The 10,742-nt window shown below is 38.2% G+C and overlaps 1 protein-coding gene across 1 annotated transcript; it reads left to right on the forward strand.

The window, feature by feature from the left end:
- The first annotated feature begins 3,023 nt into the window (after window positions 1-3,023).
- Window positions 3,024-8,962, forward strand: LOC131168394 (uncharacterized). The gene is made up of 3 exons (XM_058127770.1): window positions 3,024-3,426; window positions 5,702-8,227; window positions 8,352-8,962. Exons 2-3 carry the CDS (start codon window positions 5,810-5,812, stop codon window positions 8,646-8,648), a joined length of 2,715 nt encoding a protein of 904 aa, XP_057983753.1. The 5' UTR covers window positions 3,024-3,426; window positions 5,702-5,809; the 3' UTR covers window positions 8,649-8,962.
- Window positions 8,963-10,742: the final 1,780 nt, after the last annotated feature.

The following is a 10,742-nucleotide window of genomic DNA, read 5'->3' on the forward strand; positions in this document are numbered from 1 at the left end:
TTGATTCATAGATAGCATGCATCCACTTTGGCAGCATTTGATATGAAATATCTCAGTCTCCAAAATCCCTTGCAACTACCATTTACTTCCTAATAAATACCTTTCAATAGGATAAATTATGTTGATACTTTGACCTCAAGTGTGCCTACAAAGCTACAATTGAAACACCAACATCACTCTTGATAATTTCTGTTATTTCATTTGCAACTAAGGTCGACTTCAATCGTGGGTAGTCCTACAAAAGAGTCTTATTGATGCATGTATGAGGCCTCTATGCTATGTAATTTCAAATAGCCCAAGCTTTCTATGTCGATAGGCACGCAACCTCCAAGCGTAGCTCTCATTTACATTGCACCTAACAACCCATGTTGTTGGGCTTGATTGCACCACCTTGAAGTTGTGGTGTGTTTATGTATGGTGCATGCACACAAAGTGTATCAAATCATCCTTTGTGTTGAAAATCATACCCTTACAAAATTCTGAAACACCATCCCATCAAGTGTCTTCAAGGGAACTTCAAATTGGGTTATAATATCACCGACTTTGACATTGATCATGTACGCTAATGGCGACACGTCGCGTACCTGTCTCTCACCCACAATTGTGTTCTCAAAAGTTATGACAATTTCTTTATTGTGAACCCCATAATCATCTGTTCTACCCACCTCATTTACCCCACCTTTTGTCTCTTCAAAATCATACCTTAAATCATCTTCTTCCTCTAATTCACGATCACATTCAATGTTAGGTTGCATTGGCTCTATTGTGTATACCCCCCTCTCGTTCATAATAATTGATGGAATTGTTTGAAAGTTTGGTATAGACACTACTCCAACTGAACTTTGGTCATACCTATACTCAGTTGATTGTCAAGGTTCATCATGAAAATTAGGGCCCACATTGAATATGTGCAAATTAGCCTCCTCACATGCAAACTCTGTTTACAAAAATTCTGGATAAAATGATGTACCTGACACATCAATCAAATCCAAAGCTACCATCACCTGTGAATGGTGATCGAACAACCTATTTGTCTCAGCAGTATCGAATTCATTATATGATTGAGGATGAAAAAATGTCTCCCTCTACACAGTTGAAGCTCCACCCATACTCTTGCTTCGAGGGATGCGTTTATCAAAAATTTTAGCTATGTACACATTAGTACAAGAACTCTGTGGATCCAATGTAATTAACACATCTGCATCATCCTTTCTTCGAATTTCAACATACGCTACATTTCCATCACCCCCTTGTTGCGGATATCTCAAACTTAATTCTAATATGTATTCATTTAGATCAGTGTCTAATCCTTCATACATTTCTCATTTGAGAATTTCTAACTTCATCCTCCTTCTAACTTGAATCGCAGCCATATACTGTACTCAATACCGGTCGGCCCATATATAAATTCACCATCAACGTATAATAAAATCATATTTTTGTTAGCTAACGAGCTTGGCACCATTTTGAATTTTCAATATAAATTAAGATATTTAAATTTTCAACTAAATTAATATTTTTTTCTCAAAAAAACTAAAAATTAAATTAGCCTAATGTAATTATTATTTTCTTACAAAAATAAATTTTAACTGCAACATAAGTATTACTTTTTTCCTCAAATTATTATTTTTATATAAATAAATATTTAATAGAAATGACTTCTTTAACAAAACATTATTGGTACTGAAAAGTTTTTAACAATTATTAACTTCAATTCGAAACAATTATTTGAATAAAAATTTCTCAACAAATATTAATTCCTATTTGCTTCAAATAAATATTATTTCAAACAAAATATCAATAAATAATTATTTTCAAATCAGTGAGAACTATTATTTTCACAATAAGAATTAAGGTTAAAAAAATAATTCATGTGTAATAATATTAAAAAAATTCAGTACAATAATGAATATTATGATTAAATCACAATGATGTCAAGTGAATCTTATTTCATATATCTAAGCCGTCATATAATAAAAATATATTAATATAAAAATACCATAATTGTAAAGATACATCAATATTAAATAAAATGAATGTACGAAATCAAAATAAAAACTCCAAATGAGTGAAAACATTCACTGACAGCGTGCTCGCTAACCCTTGAAAGAAATTCATTGAAAGAGTAAAAGGGTGATGGAGCTAAGGGATGCCAAAGGAGAAAGGAAGAAGAATGAAAAGAAAGAAGAAAGGAGAAGGGGTGAATGACAAGAGGGAAGTAGAAGGAGAGAGAAGAAGAAGAAGAAGAAATAGGCTGTGGTTGGAGGGAGAGGGGGAACGTTGCGTGGTAATGGGGTGCATGAGGGTAGGGCACACAGGGGTGAGGGGGGGATGCTAGGGAGTGCGCAGGGGAAGGGGGTGACTACAGGGCATAGGAAGCCGATCCATGACAAAAGGTCACGTAAATTAAAGGTTGATGTCAAAACTGACTTTTAGAAAGTTGGTTCTGACTTTTACCTTCTTCTTTTTTTTTCCACCTCGATGAGGGAGTGCGGAGAGGCAAGAGGCAGGGGGCAGGTGGCTTTTACGAGAACCGACTTTTCAAGAATCGATTTTGACATATTTTAATTTTTTTTTAATATTGAAACCGATTTTTCAATAGTCAGGTGTCAATAGTCAGGTGAGTTTATTTTTATAAATATTAGTCCATCTATCTTATAATTGTGTTTATTCTATTTTAAATTAAATATTTTTGTAAAAACCTCTCTATGGCCCCCACCGAAAATTAGAGACGACGATGAAGTGAAATCCCCAACACCACGTGGATAAAATTCATTGGTTGGGTGGACTTGTCTCCTCACTGCCCTGTCACGCTCTCCGCCTCCCAAAACAAAATGTCAAATGAAATTGAAAGAAAAAAGTGAAAGAAAAAGACAAATAATTAGCTCCAATCAGAGAACGGCAACTGGGTCCCACACCCACTTCGGGCTTCGTGATACGAGATAAAGAAAGAAAAATATCGCCATTTGGGCCCCACTCTAGCCCGCCTCCCCCTACCCACGCTTTCAACCGTCTGACTGAAAACGAAACGCCCTTCCCCCCACACCCCTCTCTCTCTCTCTCTCTCTCTCTCCCCACACTCTCCGAGTCTCGTCTTTCACTGTTCAGTGCACAGCACTCGGTTGCATAACAAACACACTCTCTCTCTCTCTCTCTCTCTCTCTCTCTCTCGGGTTCTGTATTTGCTTCCTTTCTTCTCCGGTTACGATACAGAAAACGATTACGATTTTCGAGAAGGTTTCTTTTGGGGGTTATGCATTTCGTTTCTGATCATACCTTTCTTTGCTTCTGATCATACCTTTCTTTGCTTATAATCTAATCAACGCTTGTCCTGTGGTTACTGACTCGCCTCACGCACCAGATCTTCATCGAGATTGCCGAGTCTTGTGATGCTGCATTTTTTTTGCATTTTCTTGGTTCTTGGAGGTAGGTGTTCTAACATTTATTGTGTAAATTCTCGGAAGAGCTCGTAGATTTTTCTGATCAGATTTTGTGTTATTTATGCTCTGATTTTGTCTTGCCTGTGTTGGTTGTGTTTTATTTTGTCTTGCGTGGATCTGCGTGTTTCTAGACTTGGCCTTGTTTTGCGTGATTCGATTTGCGTGTTCTTCGACTGGAGGTGAGATGGTTGTTTCAGGCGATTTCTCAAAATTCATAGAGAGAAAGAATACGCTTTCTTAGATTTCTTTTCTGTAGATTTATCTCCGTGCTACGACTTTATTTTTTTTTTCCTTAGCGGGCTTTGGGGGGAAAATGGAATTCCTCTGTGATCACATCACGTGATCGGGTTCTTAGATTTCTTCTCTGTAGTTTTATCTCCGTGTCGCGACTTTATTTTTTTCTTTAGCGGGCTTTGAGGGAGAATGGAATTCCTCTGTGATCACATCACGTGATCGGGTTCTGTTGTTTCTTCTTGATCGCTTGTTTGGTCCACATTATTGTGACTGCTTTCAAAATTGGAAACCTTTTGCCCATAAATGAAACATTTATGAAAATCTGCGTATTGTTCACAGCTGATTTTCTACATATTTTGGTCGTAGTTGACTATTTCGCCACCGAACCTTAGATTTAAGATGTTCTCGTCTAGAGTTTTTTAGTTTATGGCTGAACTAACTTTGTGACTCTTAGAGTGCTTATTTATGATTCTTTCCTACTTAGGAAAAAGGATCAAGATGCAAGCATCATTGTTATCAAGATTCAGTTGGCAACTACAGGGAGTTTTTTATTATTTCCCATGCCAATAAATCGTTCTTTTTTAACAATACAGCCTCAGATCTAAATATAACCATATACAAGAACCATCCGTCATAAGTATTTAGTGCTTTTGTACCCGTGTGATCTTCCATGTGAAGATCATTCTCGTCTAGAGTTTAGTAGCTTATTGCTGAACTAACTTTGTGACTCTTAAGAGTGCTTATTTATGATTCTTTCCTACTTAGGACGAAGGATCAAGATACTAGCATCATTGTTATTAAGATTCAGTTTGGCAACTAGAGGAGTTCTCTTTTAACAATACTGCCTCAAATCTTAATATGACCATATACAAGAACCATCCGTCATAAGTATTTAGTGCTTTTCCTCCTGAACCTTAGCAGGTAATGATTAAAAAATAAAATGCAAATGCAGCACCTAATGCACAATACTCCCGTTTCATCTTGGGAGTTAGTAGGGAAGAGCATGATTAGGGCATCAGCAGGTTGATCTGTATATTGTGTATTGCAAAATCTTTCGTGGGTGTGAATTTTATCTATATATGAGAAGTTTTATACAATTTGAATGTCTGTACCCACCGACATTAGATGTAAAGTGGCTAAAATGTGTTTCAACGAATGCTTTTAAAATTTGTTATGTTAAAATTTTTGAAGAACAAGTGATGGCAGCCATCAGAAAAGATGCCTGTGACTTAAAACTTTTAAACATATGATCTTCAAGCTTGGTGTAACACCCTAAAGCTCGACTTCATATTAGGTAATGATTATGTGCTGTAAAAATGAATGGTTGTGATCTTCGTCTTCCCCTTTTTTTGATGGAATGCCCTAGAATAAACAAAGTGTAACGGTCTTGGGCCCAATTCCGATGAGGTATTGTCCGTTTTGGCCCATTGGCCTAACGAGTTTGTCCTATAAAAGGCGTCTCGCATGGTTGGAGTTCAAACCAGTCTTATAAGCCCAAGATTTGCCCAATACACATTCAATGTGGGACTGTGAGTCTCCCGTCCAATCTCTGATGCCCTTGACAGAGTTTCTTATATTTTTATGTAGGACTCATCGACATGATAGTACCCCTCAAGGTGGCTCTGATACCAAAATGTAATGGTTTTGAGCCCAACTCCGGTGAGGTATTGTCCTCTTTGGTCCATTGGCCTCATGAGTTTGTCCTATAAAAGACGTCTCCTATAGTTGAAGCCCAAACTATCCTTGTAAGCCTAAGATATCCCTAATACATATTTGATATGGGATCGTGACAGAATGCTATTGGAAAAAGAATAATTTTTTCTTACTTTTTTTTACTCTTTTTTACTTAAACTACGACTTTGATTAGATTAATTTAGAGTTGTATGGAAAAAAATATTATTGTTTTAACTAATTATTTATGCTTAACATGAATGGATAGGGTGGCTCCTTATACTTGCCATATATGCTGAAACATTGAAAATTTTCCTCTTTTATAATTAATTATATGTTTCCATTCTAATTCTCAGCATAAGGAAAAAAACCATCTGTATGAGTTGTCCGAATGTGTGGCTGTGAAGGATGAGTGAGAACCTCTTTTGTAACCTGTTGAAGAAGCTTTAGGATGCCTGCGGCTTATGAGCACATTTGGCATCATGCCATCTGAGTTTAGATCAAAAAGTGGTTCAGTAGGATCCAATGGAGGCATGGGATGCAGTTCAGAGCTCAGATTGAGTTCAAAACATTATCAAACCCCAAATGTAATGAAGGAAAAGTCCGTGCCATGCTCAAATCAGCGTTCGAAGTTCCACAACAAGTTGAGGGTAGAATATCCTTCTGGTCATCCATACATTGATCTGCTTCCCGGAATAAAACAGAATGTGGATGATGAGATCGTGGTCCCAATGAAATCTTCAGAGGGCCATCAAAAGCAGCGGGTAAGGAGCAAGGAGACTAAAGATGATGAGCTTGTTAAATACATGTCGAATTTGCCTGGTTATCTGCAGCACATGGACAGAGCAGACAGCCACAAAGAGAAAGCATTTAATTTTGGTGTTCTTGATTGGGAGCGTCTTGAAAAATGGAAGCACAAGCAAAAGCATAGCCCTGCGAGGCATAGCATGAATGCATCAACCCCTTGGAATGCTTCATCTAGTACAGTTTTTGGCGAGACTCTTGCTCGTCAGAGTAAACAACGCGTTTCATTTGGTTCTGAACATGACTTGTCTCGTGTGGAGCGCTTGTATAAAGGTGCCAAACTGTCTCAAGAAAAAGTCATGAACGCTCAAGATTATGAAACTCCCACTAAGAGTAGTTTAGGTGTGCAGCAGAAGATCCATGTAACGGCTAACTCTCCTGGCAGAAATTCAGTCATAATGACTGAGGAGAAGAGGAAAGATATAAATCAAAAGATCACTACAGAAATGGCAACTTCATTGTCAAACTCGAGAAATAATGGTGTCTCACTCAGCTCCAAGAAAAAGATAGCTTCCAGGGATAGTGAGTCAAAGAAAGAATCCGAGGAGCTGCAAGAATTTGACTTTGATTTTGCTCAACCGCACCGCACTGGCAAGCACCAAAACATTGTTCTTCTTCTACCAAAAGATTTGCCTCGAAATAGTTGTTCAGAGTTATTACAACTTTCAGAACCCAGGACATCATTTGATAAAAGAATTATGAATGCTAGTCGGAAGAGCTTTTCAGGTGGATTTCCTCAGGGGGGGAATCATTCTGGTGAACTCTATTCTGAAATTTCACACTCTTGCCCACTGCCTTGTGGAGGTGAGACCAGTGCTCAGGGTGTGGGTTTTCCTTCTGATGCATATCAAACGCCTATATGTTCAAAAGAGAAAATAAGTGTACAACATAAAGGTAAATATGCAGAAGAAAGCAAGGCAAAAAGAAAACCATCCAACTCAAATGTTATTGAGGCTTACAGAAGGTCGGATCGAGAACATGCTGACCTGTCAGATGCAAGAGGAAGAAACCCATCACCCAATCGCCGGTTTGGCATCGGCCTAAGTAGGATGAGCAGAAGTTTCAGTCTAAAAGAGAGTGCAGCCGTTCCACAGTTGATCTCCACATATATGACTGTCAAGTCTGGTCCGGTTAAGTCAGAAGCTGCTTCTTGTTCAGATGATTCAAACAGAGAGAAAGCACATGCTCATGGCAGATCCAGGTCCAGTCCCAGCCCTCTAAGAAGGTTGCTGGACCCATTACTGAAACCTAAGGTGGCAAACTTCCATTCTGCTGACATGGTTCAACCATTAGAAGGAAAGCCAATTGATGCTTTTGAATCTCTAGAGACTGAAAAGCATGTGACAAGAAGTGTTCATGCTCTTCTGCAACTCGCAACTAAGAATGGACTTCCTTTGTTCAAGTTTGTGGTTGATGACAACAGCAATATTCTTGCAACCACAGTGAAAAAAATAACTGAGTCTGGGAAGGATGATTCCAGCTTGATTTACACATTCTACTCTGTTCGTGAGATAAAGAGGAAGAAGAGTGGTGGCTGGATGAATCAAGGAAGTAAAGGGAAAGGTTCTGGGTATGTCTATAATGTTGTGGGTCAGATGAAGATTTCAGAGTCCAAGGACCAAAATCTAGTGAGGGAGTCTGTTTTGTCCAGTGTTGAGCTAGGACACACTGATCAAGAAACACCAGCAAGTATGCCAAACCAGGAGCTTGCAGCCATTGTTGTCAAGATTCCAAGAAAAAGCGCAATTTATGATGTGGGGGTAAACAATGAACATGTGGACTTAACAGAGATTGCACATGCAAAATGCTCCCCCGAGGATGAATCCTTCAGCACTTCAGAAGAAAATGCACGCACAAATAGCACTACAGTCATACTTCCAAATGGCATTCATGGGTTGCCAAATAAAGGAGTACCTTCCCGACTGATTGATAGATGGAAATCTGGTGGATCATGCGACTGTGGGGGTTGGGATGTTGGTTGCAAACTCCGAGTTTTCACAAACCAGGATCCCTGCTGTGAGGTTTTGGGACCATCCAAAGCCCGCCCTAGCACAACTTGTTTTGATCTTTTCGTTCAGGTACTGCCCTGCCCTTGTATTTTCAACTTAGGACTGCCTGCAGCTTGTGTCGTAGTTTAGTTTATTTTTATTTTTATTTTGTATTTCTTTTTCTGTTTATAACTTTCAGCTCCATGGTTTACAGGGAGGAATTCGAGAAAACAGGCCGGTCTTCAGCTTGGTGCCATTTAAAAATGGGATATATTCAGTTAAATTCAATGCATCAATATCTTTGCTACAAGCTTTTTCCATTTGCATTGCGGTTTTAAACAGTCAGAAGGCGTCTGACCTCTCAGAAACAAGTAACCCATTGGAAGCACGAAATCTTCAGGGGCAGGCTTCTGCTGGGGTTACAAGAACATGTCCAACCACAGTTCAAGGGGAAGCTCCCATGAAATATGCCTCATATCCACCACCCCTCTCCCCCGTTGGAAGGGTCTAGTTTCAGCTTTCTCTTTTGCACATAGAGAAGGTTGTGTCCTTATTAGTGTTGTCAACTAAAGCAATATTTGGAGGAAGACCTTTTAATCACGGTGCCAGCCATAGCAGAAGACAACTGCAGTTACTGTAATTTTTTGTCCGTTGTATTATCAATAGCTGTTAACCATTTGTAAGTAGTAAATAATGTCATTAAATGCACAAATCAGGCTCTAAAAGGGTGAAACATGCACAAAACTAGTTATAATCTTGGATATGCAGGGTGATTCTTACCTAGAACTGAACATAATAAATGTGTATTTTTTTATTCATGCACCATTCATACCACTTCACAATCTTTTGGATAGTGTTCTAACAATTTTTAGGAATAATTTAATTTTCTCTTAATATCAATCAAAGTTTTGGTGAATTTGATGCTAGTTTCAATGTAGCTCGCAATTAGAAAGAAGCACCCGCAAGTTCAATTGAGGAATTAGATTGATTCCCGTGTTTGCAAATGGAACTGTATCAAAGCCTGTGTCCTAATATTAGTGTTTCTTAGGAAGAGAAAAATGGTATTATGATCAGTAGAAGAAATAGAAAACAAGGGTCACTTTTTTATCAGAAGGCTTCAATAAGATTAAATATAAGATTTTATGAGAATTTAATAGAAGAAGTTTGGAGAGAAAAATATTTCAAACTATCATCTTCTAAAGCCAATTTTGAATCAAATCCTATTGTGATAGATCTAAAAAGGGTTAAAAGAGATCTAGAATCACAACTAATAGAGATTGAAAGACAGAAAGACAGATTAGTCTTTATTAATCTAGAATTAGGCATTGTGAGTGGCAGTTAGAACAACTCCACAGAACTCTATGATTAGAATCAGACGACCAAGATCTCATAAATCTTCAAAGATGAAGGAAAATCAGTCCATCACGAACAAGATTAAAGAAATAATGAAAAGTTGTGAGGATAAAACACAATCTCTTAGTAGGGGAGAATAACCTCAATCGTCTTAAGTCAGAAGCAATATATCAAGAAGATATGTTGGTAAAGACTATGAACATGCACAGGAACAAGAAGTTCAAAGTGCTCGGAACAAAAGTTTTGTGAGACATAACCGAAGATATCCAGAATGCTCAAGACGAGTTGGATAAGCTTCTTCATCGTGAAAAGTGGACAGAGAATGAAGTCTCAGAGATTCAAAAAAGAATCAATAAAAGGCTAAATGAGGTAGAAGATCTCAAGGCTAAGAAACTAGCCAGTGCCGAAAAAGTGCTTGCAAGAACCAGTAAGGGTTCAACAAGGGATGGATCTGCAGGAGCAGGACCATCAGGTTATTGGGAAATAGTACAAGTAAGTTTTCTAGAAGTTTCATCTTGGGATGCAAGCCAGTATGGTAGCCCCTAAGAATGGATCCACGACCATGGGAGCGAAAGAAGTTATCTTTCAAGGAAATGCTCCAATCTACAGAAAAATAGCAGGAGTTTGTTTTAAATTATCCAGGAAGAATTCAGGAAGAATTCAAACCAAAGAGAAGTGTTCCAAAGGGAGTACCCTAGAACGAAACAATCCTTAGGCTCAATCGTGAAAAGGATCCTGCAATTGCGATTGATGATTGGGTTATGGATATTAGATATCATATCCTTAGCAAAGGAATCGAATCTTGGTCAGTGGAGTAAGCATATAAATTTTCAGTAGCCACACTAAGAGGAAATGCTGGAGATTTTTGGGAGATACTTCAGAGGAACTCATATGTGAGTACCATTATCATAAACACTATCAAAACTCCAAACGAAGTAATAGCTATCATAGCAGATTTCCTCAAATAGGAGTTTGTAGGATATTTGCTAGTTGATAAAAGGTAACGAGCTTGTTAAAAAAGCCAGGATGACTCTCACAGAGATATAGATGTGTGACATGTGTTACTTTGAAGAGTTTCTTTGTAAATTCCAGTATTGGTACTATAAGCTCGGACCACAAGATCAAGCATACGCAAAAGAGGTCTTTATCAACAAATTACCAAGTAATTGGCCAGAAGTGGTAAAACTGGCTGTTAAGAAGAGACTTGAGAAAGATACAGAAGTATCAGATACTCTCGGAGTCAGAGCAAAAA

This window comes from Malania oleifera, chromosome 11 (assembly GCF_029873635.1).
Source record: "Malania oleifera isolate guangnan ecotype guangnan chromosome 11, ASM2987363v1, whole genome shotgun sequence".
In the NCBI taxonomy this organism is placed as follows: Eukaryota; Viridiplantae; Streptophyta; class Magnoliopsida; order Santalales; family Ximeniaceae; genus Malania; species Malania oleifera.